Source organism: Lissotriton vulgaris, chromosome 1_1 (genome assembly GCF_964263255.1).
Source record: "Lissotriton vulgaris chromosome 1_1, aLisVul1.2, whole genome shotgun sequence".
NCBI classification, from domain to species: Eukaryota; Metazoa; Chordata; class Amphibia; order Caudata; family Salamandridae; genus Lissotriton; species Lissotriton vulgaris.
In genome coordinates, this window is record NC_141685.1 from 1,381,534,205 (window position 1) to 1,381,552,638 (window position 18,434).

General features: G+C 44.9%; 1 protein-coding gene across 2 annotated transcripts in view; it reads left to right on the forward strand.

Annotated features, from left to right (window-relative positions):
- WASL (WASP like actin nucleation promoting factor) overlaps nucleotides 1-18,434 on the forward strand; it is a 274,169-nt gene that overhangs the window by 232,823 nt on the left and 22,912 nt on the right. The window contains exons 8-9 of one of the 2 annotated variants that reach the window (XM_086966791.1): nucleotides 14,029-14,182; nucleotides 14,737-14,754. In XM_086966791.1, the coding sequence (XP_086822917.1) occupies nucleotides 14,029-14,182; nucleotides 14,737-14,754 (172 nt within the window). The remainder of the gene's footprint in view (nucleotides 1-14,028; nucleotides 14,183-14,736; nucleotides 14,755-18,434) is intronic. The other variant, XM_086966799.1, reaches the window with a different exon arrangement.

The following is an 18,434-nucleotide window of genomic DNA, read 5'->3' on the forward strand; positions in this document are numbered from 1 at the left end:
TGCAGGAGATGGGGACATATGTGGATTTGTTCCATTTCACTTGAAGGTTTGATGGATCTGCATATATTTGAAGCATGTGTATTAACCTTTTCAGTGTAGGTTCTGGTTGCTGATCAAAGAGGAGCACGTTGTCCGCAAATAAGTTGCCGTGATCCTCTTTTGCAATTGGCCAACGAAAGCCGTGGAATTGCACATCCTGTCAGAACCACTCTGCTTGAAGATTGATGTCCAGGGAAAAGTGGTGAAGAGACCGCAGTTAGCATTGTAGTGTATCTCGCTGGAAGGGTAGGTCACTTCGTTTATAATTATTCATGCCCATGAGTTAGTATGCAGTACCTTGACATATCTGAGTGATAACATTAATTTACTCCAGGAGCTGAAACAGAATCAAATGCCTTCTCAAGGTTCTTTAGGACTCCTTGATGATTGTGAGCCAATAAAAAGGCCACCTGTAATCGACTAAGACAGTGCAGAGTACTCCTTTTAGGCATAACGCTAGTTTGACCGTTAAGGATTAAGGAGCTGATCACCTTAATGAGTTTATTGTGCAGGACTTTATTTTACTTTAAACGTTGATAAGCGTATGTGGTACAGCTTTTAAGAGCTTTGTTGTGCTTCAGTATAAAAGTGATCTTAGCGCCTTATAAGTCATATAGCCGTATCAAGTGCTTCTTCATAGAGTCCAGCAAGTGAGGAGTGAGTATAAAAGGATTAATCTTGAAGAGGTCTAAGGGAAGACCGTTAGACCAGTGCGGTACTCGGTTTTAAGAGCGGGTGGCAAACTCCGCTCCGCCGGCAGAGTTTGTGGAGTTTTTGCTACTCTGCTTGGATCGCGGAGTTTGGAAAAACTCTGCAAACTGCAGCGTAGTGGAGTTTGCTGACACCCCCCTTAGCCCTTACGGTGGTTAAATGAGAAAGCAGACGTGGGAATACATTTCCCAGACTGCTGAAGGTTGGGTCATTGTGAGCGTAAGGCTGCCTTGGCAATCCCAGAATTCACGGCAGGAGGATTCTGGGATCGTGCTGTTGCGCCTGCACCATGCCCTGTAGTGCACCATGAAGGAAACCACAGAACTGCTTGCAGCCAGCCGGGGAAGCATTCCTTCTGGCCTCTGACAGTCACCTGCAGTTTGGGGAAAAAAGAACTGTTGGTGCTGGCACAGGAGTGCTTTGACAGATTGCAGGGGCGCTTGCAGGTAAAAGGGGAACCAGGACGGCCTGGGAATGTGGGTGCGATAGGGCCATTGTTGCTCAAGAAGGAAGGAGGGGTCAAAAAACACATATCTCCCTTTCTCCAGTTAGATGTGCATATTCAGACATAGCGGTACAAAAGGGAGTGGTGATGGACGGAGCATCTGAACCAATCAAATACTCACACCCAGTCAACAGATCTGGGTTTAATCCATCACCGTTCTTTAGCCCACTCTGCCACCCCAGTTAAGACATGGCCATATGCCAATCAGTCTGACCCTGTGCCTCATAAGAACAGTCCAGCCGTAGGGCAGTTTTTAAAAAAAACATACAGCTAGTGCACCCGAGCACCAGACAGAGTGGCGCAGATTAGCAGCAAGTACTATAGCAGTTACTTTATTGAAATCACTGCACTACTATATTAGTAATAGGAGGTATAACTGAGCTGCGTGTGGCCTCCTTCTTGCTCGCCTTTGTTCCACATTGCTGCAGTGAAGAGTGAAGATAAATAAAAGTTAACCACCCTGCCTGCTTCATATGCATTGGCCGCAGGAAATCAATCAGGACATGACTGGGTAGGGGGCGGCTCCCTTTGCTAAAACACGGAGCTCACTCCGTGGAATCTCAGTTTTTCAGCAACTCCGCTGAATTCCATGTAGTGTGACTTTGCGCACTACACCTAGCCTTACTCAAGTGGCATGCCACCGGGTTTTTCCTGTATCTCTTTGCCCATTAAGTGGAGGTTAAGTGCTATGTAATGCGCCTTCGAGCAGAAAGCTAATGCAAGTGGCCTATAATGGGTTCTGTTATTTGGCAAGAGGGAGTTAACACTGACCATATAATCACTTATAGTAGAAGGCAGAATAATTGGCAATCACAAGTGGATCCTTGGTCACGGCATCCTGGGGAGTCTCAGTGTTAGTAACTGTACCTGTCTTACCTATCTGTGTTGGCAAGCCAGAACAAGGGCATCATATAACCTTTACTTAGCAGTGCCTCAAGCAAACTTAGCCATGTTAAGTAGCTGGTTGCTTAACCTCAAATTGGCAGAGAGTACTCCCATCACATGCATACCTTAGCTTATGTCCCAAATCATAAATGATTTCTTCTAAGGGTTCTATTTTCTGCTCCTTTGCTTGTGTTTTCCTTGTAGTATAGGATATTGCTTGACCTCCAATGACCGTTTTGAATGCCTTCCATAGTGAGGCTGCCAAAGAGACAAAATCATGATTGACTTCAAAACAGCCATTTGTTGTCTTTCTGAGGAAATCTGTTAATTTTGCATCAAGTATCCACCAGGCATTCATATGCCATATTCCATTAGGTCCCATGACCGCATGATTCAGGTTATCTCAACGGACAAGTGATTAGAAGGGCATTTGTATAGGATACGCACGCTGCTCACCTCGTCATGTTAACTGCTAGGATGAACATATAGTCTAACTGGGAGAGCTAGCAGTGGGACCCATTATAGTATGAGAATTCTCTTCGGGTTGAATTCTAATGAGAATTCTCTTCGGGTTGGATTCTATGTTGTCCATGAATCGCTGAGTCCTAGTGACATCACCCATCTAGATAGTGTAGATCTGCGTGAACCTGGGTGGGGCATTGGCCTTAAGCAGGGGTTCCAGGCCTGAGTTAAAGGCTCTTCCTATTTATTGTTGCTTGCGGGAAAGGGGAGCAGTACTTTAGTGTCTGAAGGGTATCCTCCACAAGGTTAGACAGTCTTAAAGAGGCTGATCAGTACTATGTATCTCCACAGATTGTCATTGTCTGTCCTAGTGACTTCTGCAGAGAATGACGTCTGTAGAAGGATTGCTGTCCCACACGAGCCTCATGTAAAGTCATTGTGGAATGCTTGTGTAAATCCATATCAGTTCTGGCTAACATAGTTGGTGCCCAGCAAGTGGGTTTTTTGAAGTAGTAAAACTTTAGGCTCATGTCACTTAATATGTTGGAAAAACTGTTCAAATCATTAGTTTCTGGTCTTGTAGAGGGACTACATCTGGACATTTGGTGCATCGATAGATGCTGTGACTGGGTGATGACCATGCTACTGCAGAACTTTGAACTTGCCAGTAGATGAGGTGGAGTGAAGACAGTCCACCCCTCTGAGGACCAACACTGCCACAGCCATTGGCTCTCACTCCCGGGCCAGGCTAGCCCAAGACCCTTCGTCTTCTGGTGCCATTGCACATGGGCAGGCTATTATACATGGGAGCTCCTTCTTTCAAGCACCTGCTCGGCAGTCCTCCTGTGTATACCATTGAACCCTCCACCTACAAATCTCTGGCCGACATCCCCAGACTGGTCTACTGATAAGGAGGTGGGGACAGGGGGATGCAGGATCAGCATGTGGCTGGCTGTTGGTTTGCACTTGGGCTCTCACCCCTGTGGTTGCTTCAACCCGGTCAAAGGCCGACACTGGCCCGTACCGCCTTCTCTATGGTGGGCCTGACGCGTCTGAACTGCTGCTGACATAGCTCCACCCATTTCCAGCTCCTATTCGTTGGCAATGACTGGTGGAGCAGATCATGAGCTGCATCCTCTGATCTCATCCCTACATTCTGCTGCCACAGCGCACTGCCTCCCCAGCTGTCCAGATCCACAGGGTGGTGATAATCACATCAGGCTGGTCAGGATCCTGAATGATGTCAGTAGGCCTGAGCAGAGTAGCGCTAACACGCTTCCACCTTCTTAGAGCTCTTGTACCTGCCTCCAGTGAAGTTATACTTTAGCAGTGGAGTAAGTCACCGATGCCAGTAGTTAAGATCGCTTTTCAACCTTGAGTGACTGCAGCTGCCTTGGAGGTGATATCTGTGGGTAGTTTAAGCTCCATTTCCCACCTGCAAGGGTCGCCCTCATGGGATGCAGTGACTGTGCAGCACCTCTGTGTGGCGCATGGTCAGAGCCCTTGCTGGCAGTCTCTTTGCTATAAATAACTATAAAATCATTCCCGTTGACTGGTTGGGCCACCACATCATGCTCTTTCAAATCACCAAACGGAATATCCCCCAATGCGTACCCAGAAATCATGCAATGATCCTGCGTCAAAAATCAGATTCCCCTGGAGACCCTAGAAGAAATAATGATATCCCTACTACCCCTGCAAACAGACAACCTCTCTACAAAGGAACTTACTTCCCACTATAACACAACAATGTCATCCTTCCTAAACCAACTAGCCCCCAAAAACTGAAACAAATCAGAGATACTTTTTCAAGGTCCGATTCCATAAAGACCTTAATTCATAAAGAATACTGAGAGCTGCAGAAAGACTCTGGAGCACAGAACGCTCCGCCTCCCACCTTCAACAGCTCAGAGTTGAACCCAGAAAATATAAAAACCATATCGTCGTCAAAGAAAAAGCCGCTTTCTTTCACAGAACGCTAAATAATGCCAAAAACCACCCCTAAGAACTGTTCACCATCACTAAACAACAAACCTTAAAACCAGTATAACAAAATCCCCATGTCTCCAAAAAACATTGCGACAACCTATCCAAATTTAAATTCTCGAACATCGAACTCTCCTTTGACATCACACTCTGCAATCCTTTAGTAACCCTCCCCTCAGAAAGGAGGAACCTAACACACCGCTGCCATCTACGAACTAACCAAGGGCGGCCTCTTACATTGAGTGCTCCGAATGTGCAAAAAAGCTGAGACCCCCGCAACACAAAAGAGATGGAGTTCATTTAACACACTCTCGGAGAATGCCATCTAAAAAGATGAGCGTAAATACTGAGCCCCCCTCTCACCTCTGAGTCCCTCTTCTGGCCTTTTTGACTAAAAGCCTCAACCATGCCTAAACCCCTCTGTGGACCAAAATAATAAACTGCTCTAAGTAACGGGTTGATGCCGGACTTCCCCAAACTATGGCAAGTTACTCCACTGCTGAAAAAAACAGGGGCAGACCCAAAAGACCGAAAAACTTCAGGTCCATCTCCAACCTCCCTTTCCTAGCCAAAATTCTTTAAAAAGGTGTTTTATTCCAACTCATTCAACTCATTCAACACATTGACACCAATAATCTTCTCGACTCACTCCAATCAGGTTTTAGAAAAAGATGTAGCACGGAAACAGCCCTACTGAACATAACGGATTATATTCATAAGTCACTGGACTTTTGACAGGTGCTCCCTACTCCTTCTTCTAGACCTATCAGCTGCCTTCGACACTGTCGATCACAAACTGCTTCTAGAATCACTCCAAAATCTGATCGAAATAGATGTCCTGGTCCTGAAATGGTTCACCTCCTATCATCATAACCACTCCCACCTAATAAAAATCAGCAACTCGACCTTAGACACGTCTGCCATTACCAGGGGTATTCCCAAAACACAGTCCTCTCTCCTACACTTTTCAATGTATACATGGAACCTCTCACTGCCATTCTCAAACAAGCTAACATACTCTTAATCATATCTATGCAGACCACACCCAGATCTACCTAGAAATACCCTCGCTAGAAGACGTTCGATGACTACACTCCACTCCCCCACCCTAAGAGACCCACTTAATGCAGCAGCAAGAATGGTCACTGGAGCAAAAAGCCATGATCACATCGCCACCTCCCCAAAAAATCTGAAATGGCTCCAGATCAAAGCTTGCTGCTCTTTCAAAATGGTCTGCCTCACTCACAAATTCCTTCAAACCAGGAAATGTGCTTACCTTGCATCCAAACTCTCTGAGGCTGACCAGTCAAGAAACCTAAGAAGCATTAACACTCTGCTCCACATCCCACCAAAAAACACAAATAAATAGCCCTCACCCGCTCTATCTCAGGCAATGCACCAAAAATCTGGAGCTCCCTCCCTGTGCACATAAGGATGAACCCCTCCTATCTGGGCATCAAAAGACAGATAAAAGATCTTCTCCTCAACCAACACTTTAACCCTTCAGACACCAGCACCTAATTCCTCCTCTCTACGTTTTTACTTCAATTCCAGGCCTCTCCAGCCCCCAGGCTCCAAACCCACCCACATACTACTGTTACCTGGCCCGTAATGAACATGTATATTGTAATGTTTGCTCTCCAATCATGGCCTCTGTTACATGTTCTTACATGCCCATGTGCTACCGTTACCTGACCCACAATGAAAGTGTATATTGTAATTTTTGCTCTTAAATCATGGCCTTCGTTACATGGTCTTTATCTCTGTCTGTAAAGCGCTCTGATACACCAGAGTCTCGATATAAAACTCCTTAAATAAATTAATTTACCCCTCCCAAACAGTTTTTTTCAATAATACGTTCACATCTGATTAGGCTGATCTGGGGAGGCAAGCAGCCATGTGTACGCTGGCAAGTGCTGACACTTCCATATGAGAGAGGAGGATTTAATGTTCCAGACTTTCAATTGCATTACTTGGTTGCCCAATGCAGCTTTGCCTATACATGTTTCACCCGGACGCTCGGATCCAATTTCTCTGTCCAGAGGCTGACTTTGTGCTACCTGAGAAACTCTCCACAGTCTTGCCTAAAGGTGTACCTATAGATCACGCTCAGACGGTTTCCTCTACCAGCTGGGCATGGGAAAAATTACGGCGCCTTACTGGCACTACCATGCTATATTCATCGGCATTCCCCGTTCACAATTCCCCCTGGCTGCCGATCACTGGGGAAAAGATAGTAAAACGCACCCTGACTAAATTTAATATCACAGAAATGGGAGACTTATTCCCTAACAGACACGTCTTGTCCACCACGGACGAAGACTGCTTCAACAAAGCCACATTCTTGGACCTCTTTGTACTAGGGTGCATCTGCTCAGCGCTACGGGCAACCCTGCCCAATATTCCTATTGAACCAGACTCATTCTCTCCCCTATCCATGGTCATTGAGAGCCAGAGTGGGAATCATCTAGTTTCTAAACTATATAGGGCATGTTCAGAAATTATCCCGGTCACAGATGACAAGGTTCGCAAAGCTTGGGAGGACGACTTAGGGCGTGTCATAACAGATGAACAATGGCTCAAGTGTTGCGCAGTGACAAAGGACGTATCCCTCAATAGTCGCCACAAACTGCTTCATTTTAAATTTCTGCGCAGAATGTATGTCACCCCGGCTAAGTCACATAGGTTAGATCCTGCTAAACCACACAATTGCCACAAATGTAATGCTCCATACGCAGATTTTTCCCACCTTACCAAGATACACACAAATTGGGAAGCAGTTTACAAAACACTGGGAAACATGATAAAACTGACACTAACCCCAATGCCTGAGATCGCACTCCTCGGATATGTGGTAAACTTCCCTAAAGGAGTACGGAGATTTACCTCCCTTAGTTTACTGTTAGCCAAAAGGGAAATTGCTCTCCACTGGGGCCGCAGAACAGTTCCCACGCTACAACACTGGTTGGCTAGCTTTGCATATTACAACACCCACAGCAAAGCTTATTCCACTACATTACCACGCTCCTCGCCCCCCAAAGATATCTGGGGACCGCTCAGGGCCTATACCGAGTCCACACATAAATTTTCAGCCTCACAACTTGAAATGGGCATAGTCCCCACCGGAGTGGGATGAGAGATATATGATGCACATCAATCAGTCTTTGAATATTACAATGCCCTCTATTAAGATGGAATATTGTGATGTGATATAAGTGCTATGCATTGATTTTATTGAATGCGTTGACAGGGACATACATTCTCTCCTCAGGGACTTGGGTATTCCGCTGGAACTGAATTAATTAATCATGTGTTCTGTTTTCTCGTATCATCAGGCCTTTGATACTTTGCCTTTTATTTGCTCAATGTTACTAGACACTTTGGTTAACTGCAATATTGACAGTGAAATCCCATGCTTCTATTATTGTAACGCATTAAAAAGCTAAATAAACTTTAAAAAAAATAAAAATAATTTGACAGCCATTGAAGATCATGGGGAAGGCTGGCTGTAGACGTGAATTTAGGGGGGTGAAGTAAAGGTCTTGCAGCAACATTTTGCACTTTCTGAAGCCGCTTGAGCAAGACGTTTGTGATGCCTAGGTAAAGAATATACCCATAGTTCAGCCTGGAAATAATCAAGGCCTGAATCACTGCTCTTTAGGCTGAGACAGGAAGACATCCAAGGATTTTCCTAAGCCATATTGGAATTCCATTAATGGATGAATGCAACCTTGGTGATCTGATGGCTCATGGATAGCTTGTTGTCAAACCTTTTGCCAGGAGTGAATCTTGGTTTTTGGCCTATTTTGATCGGTGTGCATACAGCTGCAGGAATCAGTCATGTTTTCCTTGCAATCCCTAGAATGGCAGAATATGTGCCGCAGCCCACGGGTGACATTTAATTTTCTGTGCCATTGGTGCATTTTCTTACACCACACAGTATGTGTAAGAGAGTGGATTATTATTTGGGGTGGATAGCTGCCCACCTCAACGAATAATTGACTCTAAAACCAATGGTATCTATGGCACAGAACAGACAGCTTAATTTAGGACAATGTGTAAAGTATGTATGCAAAACTAGAACAATGTAAAAACACCAAACAATAAAAATTCCAAACAAAATGAGAAAAATCTAGTAAAATGTATTAAACAGTATCATTGCAAGACAACATTTCAATAAGGGGGACCAGAAATAAAGCTTTTAAGTAAAAAAATAGTGCCAAAAAGCACTAACTCAAAATGGTTGTCTGAGATAGCAGTAGACCGGGACCTAGGCACAATTTCAGAAAAAAGCAATGGAACGCCAAATGGATACACTAAGCTGGTTTGTCCTAGTGAAAATGTTTTCCTTCAGTCTTAGTCATTCAAGAAGTTCAATATCCTCCATCAAGGCAAGCCTGAAGCAGTATCCATGGAAGGTGCATCGAAATTAGAGACCTTTGCCGCAATGTCCCCCTGACATGACAAAGCCCCAATTTTTCAGGAGCAGGGTTTCTCGGGGAGGCACTCATGGGGTCACTTCTAATTGTCTAGGTCTCCAAGGCCCTCAGACAGCACTTCGGGGTCAGAACTCAGTTTTCTAGTGTATTTTTAGAGCGCGAATTGCTGCCCTGAGGCGTCCAAGCGCTAGAGGAACCTGTTGGAAGTCTGAGTGAGGTTGCAGACCGGGAAGAGGGAAGTAGAGCTGAGTTTATTGAAGAGATTTGAACAGGTGTGTTTTTAGTTGTTTGCGGAAAGAGGCGAGGTCAGGGTTGGATCTCAAATGAAAAGGAAGGGAGTTCCAGATCTTAGCGGCATTGAAGGCAAACATCCTTCCACCTGATCTTGTCCTTTTAATTCTAGGGACTGTTGCCATAAAAGCCTGGCTAGATCGCAGGTCTCTGCCTGGACGATACTGGCTTACTAGGCTACGAGTAATTTGAGGCCCGAGTCCCAGAAGGCCTGGTGAGCAATACACATTGCCTTAAAAGTGACTCTCTTACGCACTGGGAGCCAGTGTAGGCTGGTCAGTGCCTCTCTGACTGGCGTTCTGCGTGGGATCTGCAGTAGAGTGCGGGCAGCGCAGTTTTGTACTAGCTGTAGTCTCTTTAGTGTGTATTCTGGAGCACCCAGATAGAGGGCGTTGTTAGAGTCCAGTTGTGACTGTATCATGCCCTGTATGGCTATCTGCTTTGCCTCCATTGGGAGCAAAGGGAGAACTTTCTTCAGTGTCCTGAGCAGTCCAAAGCAGGTGGCTGAGAGCTTTGTTACCTGGGTGTTAAGTGAAAGACTCCTGTCCAGCCATACCCCTAGGCTTTTGATGTTTTCTTTCGGAGCCGGGGGGGGGGGGGGCCTAGACAGGTGGGCCATAATGAGTTGAAGAAGGTCGGATCAGCCGGGCCCAGGAGCATAAGCTCCGTTTTGTCACCATTGAGCTTTAGTGATGACAGTCATCCAGGCCTTCACCTCCTCCAAGCATTTTGTTAGTCCACCTGAAAGTGGCTGTTGAGCCTCCTGCGCTAGTGAGACCACCAGTTGGGTGTCGTCCGCATAGGAAATGATCTTAACTCCATACGGACGAACTACCTCAGCCAGTGGCCCCATGTAGATATTAAAAAGCGCGGGGCTTAAAGAGGAGCCCTGGGGGACTCCACACTTCAGGTGGAGATTGACATACTTCTCCACGATTTTACTCACCCAGGGTAGCAGGGAAATAGGACGATAGTTGGCAAAGTCCAATGGGTCCAGGTTTGGCTTTTTTATTAGTGCTCGGACCATCGCCTGTTTCCAGGCAGGAGGGACGATGCCAGAAGCGATGGAAGCATTCAGGAGGTTCTTGATGATAGGTAGGACCGTCTGAGATGCTAGCAACATGGCTTCTGGGGGTGCCGGGTCAGTTGGAGATCCGGATTTTACTTTCCGAGCCATGGACTCAACCACTTCGAGATCCATGCAGGGAAAGTGGTCAAGCGTGGGTGAAGAGGCTAGCACGGGGTCTGACCCCCTGGTTTTATCCTGAACTATCAGAGGAGTAGTGGTGCATGGGAAGGAAGTGTATATTTTGTTTAGCCGAGAAAAATTCCGCCAGGTCGTTGCATTGGGAGACAGATTATTCCTCATATACAACGGGGGGGAGGGGGGGGGGGGGTGGTTTTGTAAGTTTTTGCAGAGTTTGTAAGATTTCCCTGGGTTTAGATTTTGCAGCTAGGATCTTGTCAGAAAAGTATGCCGCTTGAGCAGCTTTTACTTCCTTTTTGTATGCTTTTATTTCCTCTCGATATCGAGTTTTTTCCTCCATGGAATAGTCTGAGCGCCATTTTCTTTCAATTTTTTGGCATTGGCGCTTTTTGTTCCTGAGGGCCTCCGAGTACCAAGGTGCTGTTTTGTGGGAACGTTTTACCATAGATTTCTTAAGGGGGAGGATGGTTTCGAGGGAGTGCAGGATCCAGTTCTCATAAGCCTGGTATGCCAGACATGGATCTTCATTATTAAGGGGAAGTTCTTTCATGAGTTTATTTTTCCATTCGTCCACTGGTATCCGCGCCCAGGATCTGGCATGTCTTATCATAGGTGTTACCGGGATGGGTTTCTGGGTAGACCAGGTGAAGGGCACCAAAAAGTGGTCAGTCCATGGGAGGGGGAGTGGAGGCCCAACCACGAAATCCACACAGTTACTGAACACTGGATCTAAAAGGTGTCCTTTCACATGAGTTGATGTTTTTACTCGTTGGATAAGTTGTAGCGCGGCCAGGTCATCGGCTAGTGTAGTAGCCGTGGGATCCAGCGGTGAATCAAAATGAAAAGTAAGATCGCCTAACACAGTGTAGTTGGCGGCAGCGCTAAAGTTTAGCAGAGGCCACCAGCAAGGACCAGTTGGTCCTGGTTATATGGTCATCTGAGGAAATAAAAAGCCTCTTGCAGATTGTTGTCTCTGTCTGACCCTTGGAGTCCACTTCTTTTGTCCTGTGTAAAAGAGGACGCAGGTATATTTCTTCGAGACACCTCTCCGATAATAGCAAATAATTTCCAGTCACTTCTACTCTTCCGCGAGTCCAGAAAATATTCTGAGGAGGGTCCCTTGGGTTTCAATTGGCACTAGCTGGTAGATGGTGGTGACACCTGTCTCCTGCCTTACCAATGGTGTAAAAGCTTCAAGGGCAACCCTAATCATATGTTCATCAGTTTCTGTTTGCCCTACTACCAACATTTTCACAGTGCCCCTCACTCCTAAAATCCAAGATGGGGAAGCCCTTTCCTCCTTATGCAGAGTCCATGTGTCCACCCACAGGTTTGGGCATGGAAATAAGCAATCCCCTCCAAACCAGTTCTGGTATTAGCTGGGTTTGAAGCAAGCCTGTCTAAGGTGGGCCTCGGGGGACTTAGGCTTCCTTTCTTCAAGTTGCTTAACACCATCAATGCTGATGGTTTTCCCCTCCTGTGCTGGCCACGATTTATTCCCATTGTTCATGACGAGCTCAGCTCGTCATGAGTGTACAAGAGGTGTACCTCATGACGAGCTGAGCTCGTCATGAGCATCGAAGGGGTTAAACTAAATTATGAATGGACAAGCCTCACCTCTGTTCCTTTCAAGTTAATGAAGTTCCTGGGTTCACGCCAGCTGTCGTCCATAGTCTGATAGTGATTAAATGCCCTATCCATCCTTTTACCAAGCCTAAGCCATTGTTCTGATCTTGGAGCATTTGTAGCACTTCATTTCGGTCAAGCACTTGCTGGGCAGCTGCTAGTAGGCCAATGTAAATTAGCCTCCAGAAACTTCAAGCAAGGAAAAGTTAACTTCCTAAAAATTATGTTTCCTAAATGTATATTAAAACTGCAACTTCATCAATTAATTGGACTTTTAATTAATATGAAAAATCATTGCTAATTGACTATTTTAGTTGCTTCCTGTCAAAAGTTTCAGATTCAAATGTATAATCTGTTCTTTCTACACTTTGTAGGGCCCAGCCGCAGCCCTGCCAGAGAAATAGTTTTTGGGACTTGGTACTGGAAGAACATGCCAACTTTAATTTTGCACATGTTCCACTTTTAATTATCAGGCACCCGACCTTGTGGGTGACAAGGTGTACTTATGTTTTTATTGACAGATTTGACGGCAAGTGTTTAGACTGCTGCAGTCAAGCTACACATCGTAGATCAAAGCCACGTTTTACAGGCCAACCCATTCAGAGGCAACATAGGTGCTGCAGTCTATAGGTGGCATTTAAATTCCAGGTCCTGTGTGTATTCCCTACACCATAATGAAGGGGTGCATAGACCTATTAAATATGTAAATTTGGGGTTAGCCAATATAACCATGAATAAAGGGGCAGCACTGGCTTGTTACTCCTGTTTAGCTGGGTAATTACACAGAGGTAAAACATTTTTTTAAAATATGGTCCAAAATGAGGTGAAAATGTGTGGGTGACCTTGCAATAAATGCAGATGCCTACACTATGCCTTCATGGAAAGTTAAATATGCCATTTGAAGATTAGCCAATCCATCCACAGAAGTTGGGCTGGCCATGCAGAAAGATTCACTTTCTCACAGGGGTTGTCCAGTACATTGAGCTCCTTACTTGGGTGGCATTTTTTTCTCTCATGTATGATTTTATCTACGCTGCAAGGCAGCATTTTGGGAATATTTGCGGAGTGAATAGAGTAAAAATGAGGACGTTTTCAACACAGATCTTTTTTAGTCCTGTGTCCTCCACCATGACCCCTCAGAAAATGTAATGGACGTCTGCCTTCTACTGGATAAATGCAGGTATTACATATGTGCATGACACACTTCTATAAGAACTTGAATTCTGTCTGCTTCCCTCCAACTCACACCCCCTCCTCCTTTAATGCTTCCTTTTTTGGAGCAAGTTCACCTTCAGTGGCGAAGGTTCTGCGAAGACTAAAGGTACCTAATTCACCCTAACCATAATTTTAGATTACTTTGGTTGAACCTGTAAATAAATGGAGCTTGAATAACTCTCCTAGGAGCATGGGCAGGTGAGAAAAATCTTGAACCCTCAAAGGAAAATAAACAATACAATTTTGGGGTGGAAAGCAGATGCTTTACCTCAGCCCTTTAAAGCAGCCTGTCAAAATTAATTCCAAGACTTTCACAGAAACCTTAAAGCATAACACTGCATATTTGTCTGAATAAGACAAGTGAATTGGGTATTGAAGAAATCTGAATGTAATTTTTTCGCTTCCATGAATGTGTTGTGTGGACTACATTGGGGTAAATTGCAGTAATGTTACGTCAGTGCCTGAGCACCCAGTTAACCCTGCTGTCTAATGTATGGAACTCAGTTGGCTGGGGTGGAGGTGAATACATTATCAAGACTGCCCTTAGTGTTACAACCTTACCATTCTCCATCTATATCAGACTTATTGTTTTGTAATATAAATATGATCAAATGCAGCACATATATTCCTTCATATCTTTTGTAAATCTGTTTCATTTGCAGGTTAACAACTTGGACCCAGAGTTAAAAAAATTGTTCGACTTGTGTGGAATCTCAGAAGATCAGCTGAAGGATAAGAAAACTTCCAAAGCCATTTATGACTTTATTGAAAAAACTGGTGGTGTGGAAGCTGTAAAGAACGAGTTGCGCAGGCAGGGTAAGTGTGCTGTGCCGTGCATGCTATCAAGCTAAGTAGTCATGAACCAAATCTATTCTCCAAGATCAAATATTCCTGTACAGATGTAGCCTCCTTGATTCAGGTTGAAGTCTTTTTTTAAAACCAAGAACAGGCCTAGACTTGTCCAAGGTCTGCTCATTCAGTTGTGGTGATGATCTAGATTCTGTAAGTAATGTTCGTAAAATATTTAAATGATTTGTGCCAGTGCACCCCCTATTAGAGCTGAGCTAATGATGAACTGTCTTAACTCTTATGCCGCACTTGATCTCTCAAAGGATCTGCCTTCGATTGAAATCCAAAAACTCACTTTTACATTCTGTACCTTCTCCCTTCACTTCAGACTTTACAGACCTTAGTTGAATTTTCATCTCTTAAAATAAATCTGAAGTAAATGAGCTTATTAATGTAAGCACTAATGCTGATGAGCAAAGCAATAATTTTGTAATGACGAAAATGACAGAAATGTACATATTTGTGGTATGAGCCAGTTGATCTTTTTCAAAATATAGCTAATGTTTGCATTTGTTCTCTAGGTCCTCCCCGCTGGAGTGGTATGTATGCAGGCACTGACATGCATGGTCTGGTTTGAAGTGTGTGTTTCTTCTCAAAGTAGGAATTGCAAAACACTGCAAAAGCTAACTGATGCATTTGAAGTAGAATGAACTATTTCAAACGTGCATTGCTTGTATTCCCTTATGAGTATTCAGTGAAGAATAAACCATAAAATGAGCTACAAATTTTGCTACTTCTTCGCCAAGCTCTTCCCGATCAGCAAGGACAGGAAATTGCTTTAAGAAAACCGAAGCTGGCGGCACACCGATGCATTCCCACCGCATGCAGACACCCCATTTGTTCCTTGTGTTGAGGACCAGTAAGGACTGGAACCTGATTCGCAGTTAATCCATGGTCTACATCAGAGGCAAAGCTGTAGTATCCTCCTCTATTTTAGCATATTGCCCAGCATGCTTTTCCTGACATCAGTTTTTCCTTACATTTAATGAGCTTTTTTAACCCAAAACATCATTTCCAGGTTTAAAAGGCAGACACCCCCCCCCCCCCCCCAAATAATAAGGCCTCATAGCGCTTAAGACATCTGCTTATGGAACAAGTGGTTGGTTACTGCTTACCTATTCTGCAAAGGTGACCTACAGACCAATCCACATGCAGGCCTTTCCCTCCCTTCCAGAACACTGTCACACCTCATTTTAAAGTGTTAGAGTTTAGCTTTTGGAAAAAGGGGTGAACGACTAGTCATGGTTTCTAGGCCTAAATGTGATTCTGTAGCAAGAATAGATTCAGAATGGATTTAAATGCTTTTGCATCCATTTGTTATCCAGTAGGTGGTGGTTGTCGATATTTTTCCACGCTTAAGAGGCTTTTTCTTGAGGCTCTGGAGAAGTCAGCAGTATTTGTTGTGTCTGATGTGCTGTCATTTTTCACTGGTGCCCAACTGCAACAATACAATTGCATTCTCATTGTGAAACAAATTACTTCCTTTGGACAGGTGATTCAAGGTAGCAAGAGCAAGCAATTAATTATTTTCGCTAGTAGATGGTAGGGAATAGAACCTCAGATGCAGTGTGATATAACAAATAACATACAAGACACTCAATATCCAGTCCGTGTTTCAACTGCAAATAAGGTTAAGACTTGTTTACAGATAGGTCAGAGAACAGTTAAAGTTAGGCCCTCCATAATAAAACATAGGTTTCCAGGTTCATGGCTCCTCCATTCTAGACACTTGCCTACTCACTGCCTTGTCACATAATTTTATCATACAAAGCTGTGTTCAGATGGACTCAGTTGGAAAGTTTGGGAGGTCCCCTAAAACTTAGGGGCTCATATGTATCTTGAATATTACCAGTTGCAGTACAGAGTTTCCTAGGTGCAGGAGGACTCCCAATTAGATTATTAGGCTTACCAATTTCAGTTAAGAATTTGAAATAAATGGAACCTCGGAAGGTAAAAAAAATTAATCAATTGACTCCATAATCAGGATCTCTTCTCAAAGCCAACTGATCTGACTTGCGAGTGGATTATCAAGATGGTATTACCTACTGGTCTTGACCCTGAAGAGTGGGGTGATGCAGACAGTCTCTGGATAATGAGATGGGTTAGGGACAATTTAGTGTCACCTGTTCTTTTGAGAAAGGACAATGTTTCAGCTCTACAACCCAAATGTGGCAGTACTTTGTTTTTCCTTCTCTCTGCCAAGCTACTTTGAGATCCTGTCTCTGGAGCACCCTTAGTTAGTTGAGGAATCTTGCATGCAGTTTCTCCAATTAGCTAGGCGTTACACAAGAATTATTATGATAAGGTCAACTCCTCCTGTGATTTCTGTGCCCTGACACCCATTTGGACTCCAACGCCGCTCAAGTGGCACGTGCTTGCCTAGGCCGGTTACAGCTGCATGCTGGTATAGCAAGATGGTGGGTCTCCCTCATTGAGCCATAGTGGATCCGGATACAGCCAAGGCTCTTGGGAACATGTTGTCTACCAACTACAGACCAAACGGGGCAACCTGCAGACGGGACAGTGTGGGGATGGAAAGGCCTCTGCCACGGTGCCCCTGTCCAGGGAGTGCGCCAGGGACATTAGATAGGCCCTGGCTCGTAGGCTTGAACATGCCCTGCCCTGCAGAGGCAAAGTTAGGCATGATCTTTGCAGCCATTTCGGCCATTAGACAAGATCTGGAAGGAAGGGTGGACGCAGTGGCAACCGAATTAGGTTGATACGTGATGATCAGTGCAAGCTCTCAGATGGAAGAGTGCAGACTGAATCTGCCATACACACCCTAAAGCCGCCGTCCTCTGACCTTACTTGCAGAGTGCCGTCACTTTTTCACAATGGCTTACCCAATGGTCACTGGAAGACAGCTGGCTTTCCTTGCACCCAACAAACGCAGAATACTCGTTTTATTCTCCACCACGTGATTTACACCTAAGGCTAGACCACATCCTCTGCTATACATTTGCACACCCCATAGTCAGGGAGTCTGAATACTTTGGTAAGACTTAGTCTGACCCTAACACTTGTTGCGATTCACATGGGGCCAGCCCGTCCCACCAGTCCCTACTTGGAGCTTGGTGCTGACATTCCTAGAAGAATCTGTGTTCCACAAGACGACCTGTAAAACCATCAGCAATTACTTAATTGAAAATAGCAACACTGCCTCTCATGCGTTAAAATCTGTAGTACGAGGCCACTGTATCCATGCTAGTATTGAGGCATAGGAAATGCTCAGTCTGGAGTTGGATCAGGTCGAGAAACAGAAACAGACAGCATTGAAGGGTGAGGCAGCCCACTCGGCATTGGCAAAAGCTAAGGCCCGACAGGCGCAACTGCTTCACTCTTTGTGTTGCGTTGACTATGTGGCATGCCAAGATGCATTCGGAAGGTGACAACCCAGTCTGTTTGTTAGCATGACAAGACACTAACCCACTGCCAAGTATCGCCATCCGCACATCACCTGATTCCATTGTTTATACTCAAGCGGAAATTCACAAGGTATTTAGCACTCACAACAAAACCTTGTACCAACTGGACCCTTCCTGGTGGCACTCAAAAACAGAAGAATTCCTCCTCATTGTGACATTGTGCCCTGTACCAGTAGCCTGAAGGGGAGGCCTTGAATGTCCAAACCTAATGCAAGAGATCCGTGGGGCCATAGGGGACTCACCCACTGTTATGTCCCAAGGCCTGGACGGACTGCCAATAGAATCCTCAAGGCCTATGAATCCCTACTGACTCCTAAATTAACTGAGTTGTACTCTGCCTCAATTGAGACCTGTTGCCTACCTACAATAAGCGAAGCAATGCTGGTCTTGGTACTGAAACCAGGCAGAGAGACCCTGGAGGCCTCTGATGGGCAACAACAATACATTTTTCAGCAAGATTCTGGCGATTCATTTGATGCCACTCCTGATCAAGCTGGTTCACCTGGACCAAAATCTCTTAATACCTGCTGATTGTATTGCATATTAGAGAAAGCCACCAGAGTCTGGCCTTATTCCGCCTAAATGGTTTTGGATCTCAAAAAAACATTTGACACATTAAATTGGGAGCATATGTTTACGGTCCTGCAGAGAGTGGGCATAGAGGCAAGGATGTTGAGAATGATTCAGCTACTCTGTACGGAACCCGTAGCGAGGGTCAAGACATGTTGTCTGATCTCAGCTGATTTCTCTATAGGTAGGGGATCACGCCAGGGGTGCCCTCTAGCCCCTTTGCT